We start from the raw sequence: 17855 nt of genomic DNA, 5'->3' as shown, positions 1-17855 counted from the left end.
ATCAGAAGCGCAGCAAATACAAGCAAGTTTCCCATTTTATATTCCAAGCTGTTTGTGTGCAAGCCTTTGTTCTGTTTCCCCCTTTACCCCTCCCTTCCTGACAGCAGTTACAGCAGGCATTACATTGTGGCGTGTTAGAAAAGTTCTCGTCCGCATGTTTATCTTTGGCCTTGCAAGCTCAGACGTAGTAGACTTCCCCCCTTCCCCCCTCCTTCTTCCTTATCACTACTGCTTCTGCTAGTGTGAGCGAAACTGCAGCTGTCTGCTAAAAAAGCTGACCGTTACATGTTCTGCTTCAGCATTTAGGCTGTTAGCATGGAGGCTGGTTAAAGTTCACAAGATGGAGTTACTTTAGCTCACTTAGACCCAGAGCAGGGGGGTTTCATCGGCACTTATGGCCTTCCACCCCCACCCCCCCGAGTTACCTGGTAGCTATGCCGAGTGACGCCAACAATTCCATTCATTACATGCCCCATAATCATAGATGTAAAGGCCAGAAGGAACTCTTCTGATAATCTATGGCCAGATTCACACAGGGACAGAGGTGCCCAATTGCCACTTAAAAGACTCAAATCCAACATCTGGGTGCCACTGACCTCCGCTTAGCTGTCATCTGACCCTGGAGGGGCCAAAATCTTCACGTGCCTAAATTTTTGCCAGTGGGCATGCGCCAAGTGGCTTAAGTCCTGACGTCACCTCACCACAGCTCATGAGCTGCTCAGAGAGCTAGCTGCCACCGCTCAGTGGGATTCTCAGGTGAGATGCTGCACTGCCTCTCTCACTTGCCAGGCTCCATCCAGTAGGCATGCTCTGTGTATGCCTAATTCACAAAGAGAGGCAGGGCTAACATGTCAGCACTTCTTCTGTGTGAATACCTGCTCTGCTAGATTTGGAGCAGGGATGGAACAACATCTCCAGTGAGTGCCCTAGCCAGCAGGTTATAGGGGATTCCAGGGCAGAGGATGCGGAATCTCTCCTGTTGAAGCTGTTTTACTTTGCATAAATAACTGAATAAATTAATACAAGAAGGGGAAAACCTCTAGAAGATCAAATATAACCTGTGGAATGTCAGGTATAACCCTGAGGTAGCACCACAAGATGGAGTGACTATGCACTGCAGACTATCGACTAAGTCTTCTCAGCTGGTATTTGTGTTGTTAACGTCTAGCAGCCTTGAGCCCCTCTTGATAATTTGCAGGGAAAATAAAGTAGAATTAGTAGCTGAGATTCATGGAAGTTATTTTATAGCTATGGGCAAGATTTATTATAGTTGACTGGAAATGTGAGTTTATTTGATTAACATGAATAAGAATAGGTTTCAGAGTAGCAGCCGTGTTAGTCTGTATCCGCAAAAAGAACAGGAGTACTGTGGCACCTTAGAGACTAACAAATTTATTAGAGCATAATAAAGAAGAAGTGGGCTGTAGTCCACGAAAGCTTATGCTCTAATAAATTTGTTAGTCTCTAAGGTGTCACAAGTACTCCTGTTCTTTTTATGAATAAGAATAAACATCCACATAATTTATATGATTAGATTGTAACTTTAGCGCCCTCATGGCCAAGATGGAGTCTGCTCTGCAGGTGGCTGTGGCAAAGAGAAGTCATGTGGAGGAACTCAACAGAGAAACTCCCTTCCACCCCACGGGAACCTGTTCCAAACCCCCAGAGGTAAGCCCCCTCCCCCATCAATAGTACAATTAATATAGAGAAGAGAAGGTTACTCACCTTGTGCAGTAACAGGTTCTTCGAGATGTGCCCCCCTGTGGGTTCTCCACTCCATGCGATGGCGTGTACCGGCACTGTTGTTTGGAGATCTTCAGTAGCAGTGCCTGGTTGGGCCACACGTGCGCAGCTGCTGTCTCAGGGCATTGTTTGAGTCTTCAGCACGCGCATGGCCCGACCCCCTCAGTTCTGCGAGACAGCAGCTGCGCACGCGTGGCCCAACCAGGCACTGCTACCGAAGATCTCCAATCAACTGCGCCGGGATGCACTGTCACATGGAATGGAGCACCCACAGGGACAGCACTCGAAGAAATACTGATGTAGAGAGGGATGAATGGAGAAAAAGCAACAGAGGGCGAAGATGAGGGAGTGGTAGAGCAGGCTTACATCCAACAGGAGGCCCCAATGGCACAGTGCTATCACAACATAAAAGGATGGACACTGAGCACTACATCTGCACTCAGAGTTCAGGAGTCCTGGAAGAGTTCCAGTTCAGCGGCGAGTCTTGTGTGCTCCTGGTCATCTCTGGCTCCAGTGAACTTTCCCCAACAAACCCCTGGGGTGCTCTCTTCTGCCTCTTGCTGCAAATCCACACAGAGCAACTACCTCCCCTCTTAACTAGCTACAGCCTCCCCCCTTATTCCCAATGCGAAGTCCCAAGCCCCAGTACTCACAGCCCCATACAGCACTGGGTGACAGTGATACTGGATCCAGCTCCCGTTTGTCCCCCTCAGCTGATTCCTTTTGGCACGGTGCTCCTCCTGGCTCCTGTCCTGGGCCATCCCCGGTAGGCCTGCTCACTGTAGGCCCTCTTATCTGGACAGACACCCTTCCCCCCCCCCCCCCCCCCCGCCACACTCTCTACCTTGACTCCCTCCCTCTGGAACACCAGCACTTCCTCTGCCTCAGGATGAGGTTTTAAAGGGGCCATGCTCTCTAAATCCAAAGGGGTTACAGTATTTTCTCAGTTCACGTATGTTAATTTTAAAGACCAAAGTTTATCAAAAGCTCTGTATTCCCAAATATCTTCTCCCCATATAAGTACACAAATATACACTCTGATCAAATCACCTTTTAATCTTCTCTTGGAGTAGCTAAATAGATTGATCTCAAGTCTCTCACTTGTGAGGCAGGTTTTCCAGACCTCAAATCATTCATGTAGCTCCTTTCTGACCCCTTTTCAATTTCCTTTCATACCCTTTTTGAAGTGTGGATTGGACAGAACATATTACTACAATGGTCTCACCAATGGCTGTATACAGAGGCAATATCACCTCCCACATGAGATTCTTCTGTTTTTGCACTCGAACAGCACCTTCAGCCACTATATTTCACTGGGAGTTTATATTCTGCTGGTTTCCACTGTGACTCCCAAGTCCTTTTCAGAGTCACTCCTATCCAGGGTTTAGTTCCCCATCCTATAAGTGGAACTAACGTGCTTTGTTCCTAGCTGTATGATTTTTTACTTGACTGTATTGAAGTGTATGTTGCTGCAGTGAGCCCAACTTACTATGATTGCAGGTTGTTCTGTCACTGACCTGTCCTCATCATATTCACTGCTCCCCATCCTTGCCATGTGTCACATTATTGATTTGAACTGGGACCATATAGAACATGGCTGCAACCAAAGTCCTATAGTGGCACCACATCTTATATAAAGGGGGTCAAATGAGGTGTCTAAGACAACGTTATGGTTTGCTGGTTATGATTATGCTGTCTATATGTGTGTATCAATTTTGTAGTTGAAGTTATGAATATTGGCTCTATACTGTCTGTATTTCAAACTTATGCTATGCTTCTGGGAGACCTCCCAGACAAGTTGGTGTTAGCTCTGCTTAGCCTGCTTGATGGCCCATTAAGGACCATCAGCTATACGATTGAAAGAAGGCAGATACGCCTTGTAACTCAGCAAAGTATGCAGGAACTTGCCCATGCGACTCCAGACTCCATTTTGCTGTAATTTTCCATAGTAAGAACAAAGAGATGTTCTTACATCTAGAAAAGACTATAAAAGGCTGATGCCTCATCTCCATCTTGTCTTCAATCCTGCTTTTTACCTCTGGAGGGACTTTGCTATAAACTGAAGCTCTGAACCAAGGACTGAATGACTCATCCCAGCTGTGGATGTACTCCAAAGACTTAATTTAAACCTGCAGTTTATTTCATCGCTGCTATAAGCCTGAACCAAGAACTTTGCCATTACTGTATGTAATTGATGCCATTTAACCAATTCTAGCTCTCATCTATATTTTTTCCTTTTATGAATAAACCTTTAGATTTTAGATTCTAAAGGATTAGCAACAGCGTGATTTGTGGGTAAGATCTGATTTGTATATTGACCTGGGTCTGGGGCTTGGTCCTTTGGGATCGAGAGAACCTTTTTTCTTTTACTGGGGTATTGGTTTTCATAACCATTTGTCCCCATAACGAATGGCACTGGTGGTGATACTGGGAAACTGGAGTGTCTAAGGGAATTGCTTGTGTGACCTGTGGTTAGCCAGTGGGGTGAGACCAAAATCCTCTTTGTCTGGCTGGTTTGGTTAGCTTTGCTTTAGAGGTGGAAAAACCCAGCCTTGGGCTGTAACTGCCCTGGTTTAAGCTATTGGTCCTGAATTGGCACTCTCAGTTGGATCCTGCCAGAACCAGCATCGTTACACAATGGCTCTGTCCTTTCTGTGATTCTCTGATCTCTCCAACTGCTTCTCTAGCATTCCTGGGGAATTCAACTGTCCCACCCTTCTCCTCACTGCAACGCCAGTTCTCATCCCCTGGCCTCCCTTCTTACACTATCTTGCCAAACCATCTTCCCCATCCCCCTCACCCTGCCATCCTTCCAGCACCCAAGGTTAGTATCACAAGAGGCAGCAAAGTTCAATGATCAGTGCACTGGACTGGAATACAGGAAACCTGGGTTCTGGCCCCAGCTCTGCTCTGCTGCATGACCTTGGCCCAGTCACTGCCTCTCTCTAAATAGAAAAGGGTTTTAGAGCAGAGACTGTATCTTGGCTGGGGCCTCTAGGTACTATGGCAACACACGTAACAGGGAGACAGGCCTGGAAGGGAGTCCCTGGGTCATCATGTCCATCTCCTGCTGTCACAGGCAACCCCATCACGTAATCAAACGTAGTGTCTCAGTCCTTTGCCATCACTCTGTCTGTGGCTTCCTGACCGTGCTCCTCTCTCCTGTGTCACGTTTAAGGCATTAATTATGAAGCTACTTCACCTGCACACAAAAGCACAGCACTGCCTGCCTGAGGTTGTCTCAGAAGGGAGCTCTTCTGCAGTCTCAGGCCATGACTGCTCCCCCACAGCCTGTCTCTACTTGCCATTGCTCTCCATCTACTGCAGGACACAAGCTCCGATTCAAGGATCTTTTGTGCCAAAGGATGCACTGGGAGCATTTTCTCCTGGTCTTGGTCCCCAAGGAACAGGGGCAAGCCTTTGGCATCACTGCTCTTATAGGGGAGGTGGCCAGAGCAGAGAACACATGCCTAATGCAATCCTCCTCAGAGACTCTTGTGGCTGCTTCAGGCAGACAGCCCCTGCCTCTGAGCAAGAGACTTCTCCCTCCCCTGAAGGGGGTGGCTGGGGAGAGCAAGAGACATTATTAGTGCGTCTGGTCAAACCTTTGGTCCCTGCCACTTCAGTGGCAGCAGTAAGCAGGCACTGGAGACTAGACAGGAGGAATGTGAGGATGCCCGTGACAGCCCCCACACGTGAGGCTTCTTCAGAATCTTCTGGGGCATGGGGCTGACCTGGTTCTAGGCTCCTAAACCGGGCTGACTGAATAGGCAACAGTCCTGGCCTGGATGAGACTGTTCTGCGGCTGGAGGTTGCTTCTTCCATCACAGACTCCATGCTGCCCCCTGGGGAACCCTGTCGGTGGGCAGCACTCCCTCTGGCTGTGGGGAGTGTGCTGGGGCCTGTGCCAGACTCTCCCAGTGGGATGACAGTGTGCAACTCCCATGCTCAAAGCAGAGACAGGCTGGCAGCTGGCACCTCTCCCACCTCTGGGCTATGCAAGCAGGAATCAAACTGGGGAACCAAGGGCTTGTGTATACACCAGGTCATGGCAGTTTACTGAAAGGCAGCATGCTATATTGTTCCAAACCAGTGTGCATGGTCTGAGTTCAGTTTAAAGCATGCTGAGTGTGGCTTAGCTGAAGTTCATCGGGAACAGGTTTAGGTTATGTCTACACTACACAGCTTACAGCCATGCCGCTAAAAATCGTGCAGTGTAGCCACTGTTTGTCAGTTCTCCTGCTGACAAAAAACTTCCACCCCCAATGAGCAACGTTTGTGTTCACACCGGTGCTTGTCGCAGCACAACTTGTGTCTTGGGGGGGGGTTAAACACCTCTGAAAGACAAAAGTTTTGTCATTCATTTGCCAGTGTAGACATAGCCTGGGTCTAAACCAAAATAAGCCATTCTTAAACCAGGTTAGCTAATCCCATGCAAACTCCTGTATGGGTACTGATTTTGGTTTAAGTATAATCAGTGCAAATCTGTTTGTAGAGAAGACCTTACGGAAGCCCCCATAGCTAAGTTCCCTCTAAGCTGCGCAGCTGCGTCCAGGGCCGGCTCCAGGCACCAGCCGACCAAGCACGTGCTTGGGGCGGCACCTTGGGGCGGGGCGGCGGTCGGGTTTTTATTTATTTATTGGTTCGTCAGGGCAGCGCTGGAAGGTTTTTTTTTTTTTTTTGTTTCCGCAGCGCGGCGCTCAGGGGTCAGGGCTTCTGGCGGCACAGTGCTAGGAGGGGGGCGGGGCTTCGGGCGGCGCGGCACTCGGGGGTGGGGGCTGGTGCGGCGCTCGGCGTGGCGCTTGGCGTGGCACGGCGCTCGGAGGGGGGGTGGGGGTTGGCATGGCATGGTGCTCGGAGGGGCGGAGGCTTGGTGTGGCGCTGGGGGGGCGGGGGCTGGCGCGGCACGGCGCTCGGAGGGGAGCGAGGGCTTGGCGCTCAGAGGGGGCGGGGCGGGCACGGCACTGGGGGCTGGCGCAGCACGGCGCTCGGAGGCTTGGCATGGCGCTTGGAGGGGTGGAGCTTCGGGCAGCGTGGTGCTCGGGGGGGCAGGGATTTCGGCGCGGCGCTCGCAAAGGGGGGGGCGCTCTTCCTTTTTTGCCTGAGGTGGCAAAAAAGTTAGAGCCGGCCCTGGTCACGTCGCAGCCTATTAAGCGCTGTGCAGGTGCTCAGTGCTGCGACGGAGAGAGATGCCTCTCCTCCAGCCTTGGACCTGTCACACCTGGGGAAGAGGCACCTCTCCTGCGACCTCAGCCCCAGAGCTGCTGTGGCAGGGAGAGGCACCTATTCCCCTCCCCCAGCCCAGGTGCTGCTGTGGGGAAAAAAAGCTGGGAGGAGTCCTTTCTTCCCCCACCGTAGCCCCAGGGCAGCCTGCACCCCAAACCCCTCATCCCCAGCCCCACCACAGACCCCACAGACCTAGCTGGAGCCCTCACCCCCCAAATACCCCAACCCTCTGCCCAGCCCTGAGCCCCCTCCTACACCCTGAACCCCTCATCCCTGGCTCCACCCCAGAGCCCACACCCCCAGCCGGAACCCTCACCCTCCCACACCCAACTCTCTGCCCGAGCCCTGAGCCCCCTCTCACACTCCAAACTCCTCAGCCCCACCCCTGCCACATGAATTTTGTTATATGCACCAATATGGAGGTGATGTGTCACACATCACCTCCATATTGGTGCCCATAACAAAATTCACTCTGCACATGCGTAGAAAAAAAAATAGAGGGTACACTGCCCCAGAGGCTATGAATAGTCCAGTATGACAGGCAAGACTCGGTTAATTTGGCTAAGGAGGTGAGAAGCAGCCATTGTCTGTACTGCCACGGAAACCAAAATCCACCATCACGCATTAAATTGATGGACAGTCAGTCAGCCAAATCCCTCTCTGCACTCAGACGCAGATCTCTTTGAAGGCAGTGCTAAGAACTTATGAGTTTGGGCTAATCACTGGTTTTTGAGTAGCAACATGGTTACTGAGGGAGTTAATGACATTATTTCATGGTAGCCCAGAATATCGCAATCACCCTCTCACAACGGTGGAGCAGTAGTGATGCCGTAAGAAGGCTGTGGCAAAATCCTCATTTTGATAGGAGAGTTAAACCTTCATTGTTCCAGAAGTGACAAAAATTGAAACCTAGGAATGAAACCTGACAGCATATGAGAATTGTTCCTGGCGATCTGGTGCAGATCAGCTGCACAGACTCACACAGATCCTGAACTGGTCCAGCTGGCTGACAAAGGATGGATCACCCGTTCTGTTCGTTCCCTCTCGGGCACCTGGCATTGGCCACTGATGGAAAACAGGATACTGGGCTAGATGGACCTTTGGTCTGACCCCATATGGTCATTCTTATGGTAGCAGTGTGTGCACTTCATGTGGGCCACCTGTGCTTGGGGGATCAGTAAGTAGGAGATAAGCTGGAACTCCTTGTGGTACCAGCATTCCCCTCCTTCCTTTCAGCCTCCTCCCAGGGGCAGTCCCCTGTGAACCAGCCTGTGTCCTAGAGTGATGACCTATTCATTCTGATCCGAATTCAGAGAAGCAAGGTTGACAACACTAGAAAGTCCCAATTCAGTGCAAACCACTCTTTATTTCCTCTTTATACAATAAAGCCAGTCACTTACAAAGTGCCAGTCTAAAAGCAGATTTGACATTATACAGAATGTACACACCAATCAGAACCCAATCAGCTGACAGGCAGAGGAGAAGGCCAGATTCCTGTCACCCTTTTTACTGCAGTATATTAGAAGAGATTTCAATTCAGCATCCAAGAATCAGCCTTCAGCCCGATGGATGCCTTTTCAATCTGACCATACAAAGGAAAGTGGCAAGGTTTCTTGTGTCAATATAGAAGGGGAACCACATTTGTTACATTATGTTGTTCTTCATTTTTAACAGGATCTTTTCTTACTTTTTCCCCACTGTCTCCCCAAATCTTTACTTTAAAAGGGTGGAAAACCCACGATCAAAGATGCTAAACAAAAAAACCCAGTGCAGTGCTACAGTTTATACTTAACCCCTAGTGAGGGGGACAGAAAAGAAACATAATATCCACTTAAGCCAGGTGTAAAAACCCAAACAAACCAAGAACCAAACAGCAGAAGCATCAGCAATTATGAGCTAAACAACTCAAACCTCAGTGCTTTAAAAGAGCTGCTCTGCAGAGCAGTAGCTCAATGCTAACCAGAGGGCTGGGGACACAGCAGCTCCCTTCTCCTTTACAGCAAATCTAGCGAATGCAGCTTTAATCCTGTACTGCGTTCCCATACGGTGCCTTTCCTCCTCCTCCCCCCCCTTTAACTTCTAGGAAATAAACAAGTGGGAGGCCTGGACAGCTGGCAGTGCCTGTATGGGATGGCAGTGGCATGGAACCAGTGTGGACAGCAGTGGAGAGAGGGAAGAGTTAGCACTGGACTGGAGTGAGGCCACTTTCTGACTGGGCCAGCTCCTGGAAAGGATTAGCATCTGGGAGGTGGTGGTATGTAAGCCGTCTACACAGCAGCTGTGGAGATCACACGGAAGCTGTGATCACTGGTGCACAGAACCACCAAGGTTTCACAGGGGTGTGGGGCAAGGGGACAAACTCAATCGGGGGGTTGTCATTCTAGGGATCATCAGCAGGTTTCCATGGGAACTGGCAAAAAGGACTGTGGAATATGAATGAATAGAACAAGAGCTGAATTTAGGGTCTCAAAGGCTAAGACCTCACCCTGTGATAGTGCTAAGAGCAGGAGCCAGAGCTGAAATCCTATCGTACACACAGGAGTGCGTATATTTTGCAATCAGAGTACAGCTCTCTCCATGCAGCAGTGGCCCGGGGGGCTGCATTTCATTTCCAATGAATTTCCTACTTTTTTGGGACCAAAATGATATGTCTGAATGTGGGAAAGGCCCATGGCTCAGCTGCCCAGAATAGTCAAAGATGTCACCAGCATACAGGGACCAGAGCAAATGCACCCGGCTGCTCAGCACAGGAAAAAAGGTGCAAAGGCAGAAAGAAGAAGAGACACCAGGAGCTGTGGCCACATGGACTGGGGAGTGTGGAAGAGGCACTGCTGGTGCCGTAGCAGTAGCAGAAATTCCGGACACTAAAGCTGATGGGATTAGACAGAGAAAGTCTGGACTGGGCCTGACAGCTATGCACAGAGCTGTCAACAGGCACACCACAGGAGTAGCGTTCATGCCCAAATAACACCTCTGTCACCTCTGCAACACCCTGCAGTCACCCTCTCCGCCCCAGGCCCCAGCCCCACAACTCAGCCCAGCCCAAGCCTCTCCTTCCCCAGCTCCAGCCACACAGTCTAGCCAGATTTACAAAAATTTTATTGAAGCTTTGATATAGATAATTTTTGGCCTCTAGATACCCGTGTCAGCTCACTCTTGGCTCCCCAGTGCTATCTTACAACACTGGGCACTAAGCCCCCAACACTAGATTTCCTGCTTGAGAATCCTACTGAAGGTAGAACAGCAATTCTCAGATGCTCCAGACATGGCGTCAAACAAAGAACTCTACCGAGCAGTCTGAGCGCAGCAGGCTGGGCTCAGTTGGTATCCATGCCATCACACTCTTCCGATGCCAGCTCACTTTCTGCAGGCAGAGACGGGGCTATGTGCTGCTTGCTGTCCCGCCGCTGATAAAATAGCACATATGCAGCTTTCGTCTGCCAAACAAGGAAAGAAAACCAATCTGAGGAAAAGAAACCATCCACGAAGCACAGTTCTGGAAAGCTGATGATGTAGGGGATAACCTATCGCAGACTCCCAATAGGGCAGCTCAGTACTTCTCTGCCTCATGTGGAGGCTGGAGGCCTAGGGGGAAGCATGGCCTGTAATATAGGCTATATGTAGAGATTTATGGAGCCTCAATATCTAAAACAAGAGAAACAATCCAGGAAATGCTTTCATATCACCTTAGTGCCCTCTCTTCCCCACTGTCTGTGCAGAGAGCTGGACAGCCCAGGTACCCACCCCACAGATCCTGGGAAGACTGTAGCCTATCAGGCTCAGGGGCAAGCCATTCAGGCTTTGCTCTGAGAAGCCAGCCCCTCCACACAAAGGTGTATTAGCAGGAACCTCAGCCAGGGAATCTTTGCAGAGATGTCCTTGTAACAAAAGAAAATCCCCTCCAATGGCTTTTCATGCAGGAAGGGACATTGGACCCACTCCAAAACGCATAGAGCAACCTCAGCAGCACAATGCAGGGGCCAGGAGGGATAGCTCAGTGGTTTGAGCATGGGCTTGCTAAACCCAGGGTTGTGAGTTCAATCCTTGAGGGGGCCATTTAGGCATCTGGGGCAAAAATCTGTCTGGGGATTGGTCCTGCTTTGAGCAGGGGGTTGGACTAGATGACCTCCTGAGGTTCCTTCCAACCCTGATATTCTATGATTCTATGAAAGTCTGCTGCTCCTTCACAACATCGTCAGCTTGAATCTGACCTCAATCCACAGCAGATTCTAGCCTACATTTATGATGATTAGATTAACAGAGGCAGGAAACATCTGGGTCCATCCCAGCATGTTCCTGGGTTTTATATCTGGGGATTTCCCCCATCTTGAATTAGTCTAAGCCCAAGTACTCACCACTATTTGATCTTCAGAAGCCATTGATACACTGCTGTCATCAAAGTAGTACCATCTGCCATTCACTTTGTTCTTTGCATATGCAGTATCTGTCACACAAACAGAGTGACTATCTACATTCAGCAGTAAGGCAGAGGGCTCACTAGTGTAACTAATACCCTGATCACACTCAATTCTGATAACTCCATCTATAAGAGGTACAAAGTAAGTGTGCGGGGGAAGAGAAAGAAGTTGGAGCTTGGGCTTCATTGCTCAGAAGCGATATCAGTAACACTGGAACACAGTGGATCAGAGGCTAGGTCCATCTAATCCACAATCCTATTCTAAACAGTGGCCCATCCTAAATGCTTCAGAGGAGGGTGTAAGAAACTTAAATTTCTCTTTGATCCTTCAGTCAGTGGTTGGCTTTTGCTCTGGAGCAGAGGGCTTATACCCACTCCAAATTTACGTTTTAAAATAATCCTAATCTAATGCTAACTGCGGTTTTCCTTGTTGTACATACAGAAGGCCAATCTTGTTTTGAATCCTGCTAAATTCCATCCTGCTCTCAGCCTCACAGGACACTGACCATGTGCAATAGAGAGCTTTCTTAAGTCTACAGGTGCTGCACACAGATGTGAGCATTTGCTAGTGGAAGGAATGTACAGCCTCCACTGGAAAAGCTAGCCACGTCCCTACACAGTAAGGCATTCCCAAGCACCACAAGACAAGTCCTTCCATATCATTTCTCTTTTTTTTTTTTTTTTTTTTTTTTTTTAAACAAGGATAATAAAAAGGCAAAAAACTATACAATGCATCACATTGCACAGTAAGCACCAGAGTGAGGAACAGCAGAAATTCAGGTTCCAGAAGCAGTGTTACCAACCAGTTTCATTGCACAGTGTATTCTTATTCCTATTTTAATGGTTAACAGTTCTACTGTTTGCCAGAACGTGTCCCATAAAATACAGAAGGTGCACAGGAAACTACAGCTGAACATTACATTTGTTGTGATGTCAGCATTGAAATTTAATGCTGCCCAAACAGCTTTCCAACCAGTCCTACCAACTGTCCTAATTTCTTCTTCATTAGCCAAGGCCCCGCCCTCCACAGTGGCCAGATCCCGGTGTGGATGCAGCAGCCTAGCACATGGCTAGCAGCTTCCTGTTGCTGATGAGGTTTAAATGGGGTGGAGCACATCCTTTACTGCCTGCCTCCTTACAGGGAGCCCATTATATCAATCCATGGACCGCCAAGGGGTTAAGGGGTGGGCGCTGTAAACTCTGATTGAATTTGCTCCCTTGGCTTTCAGGGCAGAACCACAGCTGCGAAATATAGGGATGGCTTGAGCAACTTGCAGCCCCAACATCCCCACCCACTAGTGCCCATCCATCATGATTCCCCACCCCCAAGAGAGTCACTGCTCTCCCGACAGCGATTTTCCCATATGCACACAGCCCTCCCGCCTACCTGCAGATAAAGAACAGACAGGTAGTTACTCACAGTGGCCTACTCCCATAGCTCCATAGTGATTGGACACTGCAATGAGGTCATACACATATGGATCAGCTATTGGGTCACAGACAAACTCAGACATGCTCAAATCCCTGAGAAAAAAGTAAGAACACATTGTTATTGTACACATAATAAGAGAAAGGCCTAGTAATCATGAATCATTGTAAACAGCAGCACCGGGCCAAGGGCTAACCTGCCCCAATCAATGCTGGTTTTCCTTTTTAATTATTAATGACCTATTTGACCCACAAGCCAGTGATGTCACCCCCTTAGGCACCTGTAATATGGATGGCATCAGCCAGTTTGTTTGCTGTCAGGAATGACAGTTACTGGCAAACTCAAGTGTTGTTGTGTGGTTAGTGAGAGAGGATGGCTAAGTGCCATGCCAACAGCAATCAATGTAAAATAAGCATGAAGAAGTCAAACTCTTCCATATGAGGGATTGGAGCAGCACTGGGTAGGCCCTATGTCCTGCAGTGGGATGGTAGTGCCTGAGATGTATGGATGAGTGCAAGGCCTTCTCTTGGTAGAGGATGCAGAGGGACGACGCTGATGGTCATGCAACATACATGTAATCCACACTAACAGCATGGCTCCATCCTCCTCTAAAGGAGGGATTTAAAATTTTTATTAAGATGATGTTTAAAAAAAAGTGAACAGTACAGAGTTTAAGCATAGAAGTTTCTGGTTATCAGGGAATAACGTACAGATTATCGAGGGTGTGAAATTTGGTTTAAAATCGGGTGTCGTAAGGAATACATAATCTGCAGTATCCCCGATTGGAGAAAAAGTTGATGGGTCAAAGTACAGACATCTACATAGAGAGTCTACTACAGTAAGAGGCTCATGCTTTTAGATCCAGAGGTGTCAGGTTCAACGCCTGCCAGCGACCCATTCCAGGAGCATTGTGGACACAGAGATCAGAAATAACACTGATACCTGACTTCCAAGAAGGATCTCCAGGTATTACTGCATGTACTGTACCTGCTTCCAGGACACAGATACCATTACCCAAAGAGGACTCCTGCTATGCTTTGCCAGATGAACAACTTTCATACCTCACACGTATATAGCACCTTTCTTTCCAAGTGATGCACACTACTGTTTAAGTAGAGGTAACACTGAACTGGAAATCCTAGCACAGGGGTCGGCAACCTTTCAGAAGTGGTGGGCCAAGTCTTCATTTATTCACTCTAATTTAAGGTTTTGCGTGCCAGTCATACATTTTAACATTTTTAGGTCTCTTTCTAGAAGTCTATAATATATAACTAAACTATTGCTCTATGTAAAGCATCCTAGCCAAATAGTGGCCAGGCCCATCCCTGTTAAGCTCAGGAGCTCTGCAGTCATAGCTCCAGGTATCACAAGTACAAGTAGCACCCCCTTTCCAGAGACAATTACTAGAGGTTCACTAAGGTTTACTGGCTTGTGGCTCTGGAGGCAGAATCCTATCCTGAGCTATGTCTCCAATGAGGAGCCCATACAATCGCTACATCAAAAGTGGAGTTTCTTGCTCTGCCCAGTTATGCCTTGCTGGTAAAGAACCTTACCTGATGGGGAATTCAACCACAGTGTCAAGTTTATCCCTCCAGTATCTGTTGTACGAGAAGCGTTTTAAATGCACCACCAAAATCCTGGGCAAAGACCATAGATCAAACTTCTTTGTGGCCTGCTGATGCTTCTTGCAGTTAGGGCAGTACCTGAGAAAGGAGTATAAAATAGGCACGAACCACCTTTGATATCTGCCTTCTATCCAAGGGTCTCAAACCCCTTTACAAACAGTATTTTTTTGATTAACATATAAAATGCCTATCCCTAGCCCAGGCTGTAGTCACCTTTGTCTTTTTATTTTATTTTTTTAAATAGGCTTTGAGAACATCACTCTGATTTTTCCTCACATATGCAATCTCTTCTTCCCCTAGTACATCCTCCCCGCCGCCTTCGCGCACTCACCATGTCCCCCCACCTACTGCTACCCAAATGCCATTGCTCAGTATCTCTCTCCTCTTCTGAGGGAATGCAGGAGCCAGGATGAGCTGTAAGAAAAACTCCTGGAGCACTGTATTTTCAGCACGTCTTTCCCCACTCTCCTCTTCCTATCTTGTCTTCTATCCTTATTTGCTTCCTTTCCAATCCTCCCCTCTGCTCCTCCCTTCCCTCTGCTGTACTCTCTGCCCAAGTGGCAGAGTGAAAGTGACTAGATTTCCAAGTTTCTGAAGTGAAGACATTTTGTCAATTTCGCTGGAGCATTAGAACAAAGGTAGTAGTGTGTTAGAGAGCACTGGCTCAGCCTGCTTCCACCTGGTAAGAAATGAGGTAGAGTGAGAGAACCATACAGGGTGGGGTGTTAGGACTACAACAGCATGAGTACTAAAGGTCAAGTTTGAGATGGCAGAACTACACAGAGCCTAAGAATAATAACTACAGCAGCTTTCTAAAGGCAATAGAGTAATTGGGTTTTGTTTTTGTTAAGGTAACATTCCCTCTCTTGCTGCTGAGGACCGAGGTGCAGTGGCAGAGCTGTGGCTGTGGGAACAGGGGTAGGATAGTAAGATGCTCAGAAAGAATAGTGTGGGGAAACCTTTACCCAAACAATATTGTTATTTTATTATTTTTATATAAAGTCAGTCCAAGTAATATGTCTGCCAAACAGCTGGGTGGTAAACTTACCAAGGGTCATGTTCACCAAGCGTTTCCATTGTAGTAAAGAGTTCTATACAGTCTTTAAGAGCGACAGTAGTTTTCTTCTTCTGTGACTGCAACATACTTTCATCCTTTTCAAATGCCTACCAAAAAAGATGCATGTTAACCCTCTGTATCCTGAAAATGATTATGCTCATTCTAGGCATCTGGAACCACCTTCCCATGCCCCCATACAGGTTATCTGTGTCCCATTCCAACACAGTTCCCTGCCATTTCTTTTTTATCTTCAAAATGAACCCTCCCCGTTCCTCTCTTGCTCCAGTGATGACTGTTTGACGAGCCATCCTTTCCTGGATGTAGGCAGCCAGCCTCTTTCTTTCCGCCCACAACACCAACATCAATACACACAATCTCTATTGCTCACAGCTGTGCAAAGCATTTTATAGAGGTAATTAATAAAGACAGTTTCTTGCATGAGGGTGTTTACTGATGAAGTTAGCCCTAAAGCAGAAAGCAATTTTGTCAGATGTTCATAGACAGAGAAGGAAAAGACAGTCCCTGCTCCGAACAGTTAACAATCTTATTGTACAACAAAAAAAGGGGAAGGAAGGGGAAAACAAATAAGTACAATTTTATGGCTTGTGTAATGCAGGTCATATAGGATCACAATTGTTCACTCTGAACTTAAAATCTATTAACCAGATTGGTTACTGGCGGCAGTCTATTACAGATCATCAGATAAGACCAGAGAAAAGGATGTGCATTTATTATCTGGAGGAGAAAAACACTGCATTACAGCAGGGGACATACACTGGTGAAACATCTTTGGAGTTTTTAACATTTGTAACACAGGAAATATTGCTCTCAGAGTGTGACTCTATAGGAAATCTCATTCTGACAGAAATAATTTAATCACTGACCTAAAAAAGTAGTGGCTGTCCAGGTATAAGTGATTGAGAGCTGGTTACATCTGTGTTGAGCAAACAGAATACACTCAACCAGTTACATACATATATGCAGCTTTCAAGTGGCCAATTTCTCAAAGCCAAAATTAATTTGCTCAATTGACTGGGAGGAAAAATGTAAATAGAGAATTACGAATGAAAGTTGGAGATTGTTTAAGAACATTTCACTTGCTTCCCAAAAAGTTACAATTCCATATCAGAGAAAAGGGCTGTTTGAATAACAAGTCAACTTGGTTAAGACTGTTATTGTAGTCTTGTTGATCCCAGGATACTAGAGAGACAAGAAGGGTGAGATAACATTAGTCCAATAAAAGATACCACCTCACCTGCCTTATCTTGGTTAAGAGTAACATGAAAGCAGCAATAAAACAAACTAAAAATCAGTACATAAATGGGGAAAAGGAGCTGAATAGCAATAATATAAATAAGAGGTTAAGAAATACAAGCAATTAATAACTGAACCTAAAGGTATAATCAACAAAATATCTATAGCCAGTAAGGTTAAGGCATTTATAAATATATCAGGAACAAAAGCAATCCTAGCAATGGTCTAGCACTCTAGGTCCATTACTAGAGGGAGATATTGTCAATAATGAAGCAGAAAAAGATGTGTTTAAGAAATATTTCTGTTCTGTATTTGGATCCAGTCTGAACAATATATCAATATTACATGACAGTTGCCAAGGAGAATGCTAAACAGTATCTACTATTAAAGTTAAACATTTTGTCTGGATAACTTGTACAGAAAAATTTTAAAAGGGGTTGGGAGAGGAGCTTAGTTATTGTTTAACAAGTTTTGGAAAGCTGAGGAAGTTCCAGAGGGTTAGAACAAACCCAGAGTTTTGCCAGTATTTAAAAAGGGTAGCTGAAATGATGTTGGTAACTCTAGGTCAGTTAACCTGACACTGATCCTAGGCAAAACAGTGAAATGGCTGACAGTCCTATCGATAGAGTTAAAGAACAGAAATATAAATTAATACCAATCAACATGGTATCCTGGACAACAGGTATTGTCAAACTTGATATTGCTCTTTGACAAGATTCCAAGTCTGGTTGAAAAAGGTAACTGTGCTGACCTAATATTCTCAGACTTTGTAAGGAGTTCAACTTACATTGTATGACATTCAGAATAAAAAACTAATGTTATACAAAATCAATATGGCCTGTGTTAAATGGATTACAATCTGTCTGACAGATCTCAAAGTGTGCTGTTAATAAGGAATTAACTACTGGGGAATTAATTTCTAGTGGGGTTATGCGGAGATTAGTTCTTGACTAAGTGTTATTTAGTATTTTTATCAAGAATGAGAGTAAAATCACTGCTGATAAAGTATGCACATGATACAAAAATTGGTGGAGTGGTAAATAATCATGAGGACAAGTCACATATAAAGTGTTCAGAACTCCTGGTGAGTCAGGTGGAATCCAA

At 46.8% G+C, this 17855-nt stretch overlaps 1 protein-coding gene across 9 annotated transcripts in view; it reads right to left on the bottom strand.

The window, feature by feature from the left end:
• Positions 1-8315: 8315 nt before the first annotated feature.
• The window catches only part of USP4 (ubiquitin specific peptidase 4), a 145225-nt gene continuing 135685 nt past the window's right edge, over positions 8316-17855 (bottom strand). For 6 of the 9 annotated variants that reach the window (XM_065553186.1, XM_065553187.1, XM_065553188.1 and 3 more), the window contains 5 exons: positions 15489-15604; positions 14369-14518; positions 12807-12910; positions 11325-11413; positions 8316-10406 (listed from right to left, as the gene is read on the bottom strand). In XM_065553186.1, coding sequence (XP_065409258.1) covers positions 10287-10406; positions 11325-11413; positions 12807-12910; positions 14369-14518; positions 15489-15604 — 579 coding nt within the window. In that variant the 3' untranslated portion in view covers positions 8316-10286. Of the gene's footprint in view, positions 10407-11324; positions 11414-12806; positions 12911-14368; positions 14519-15488; positions 15605-16381; positions 16698-17855 lie in introns of those variants that run through there. The other 3 variants (XR_010589444.1, XR_010589445.1, XM_065553192.1) reach the window with 2 other exon arrangements.

This window comes from Chrysemys picta, chromosome 7 (genome assembly GCF_011386835.1).
Source record: "Chrysemys picta bellii isolate R12L10 chromosome 7, ASM1138683v2, whole genome shotgun sequence".
NCBI lineage: Eukaryota > Metazoa > Chordata > Testudines > Emydidae > Chrysemys > Chrysemys picta.
This window is presented reverse-complemented; position numbering and strand designations above follow the sequence as displayed.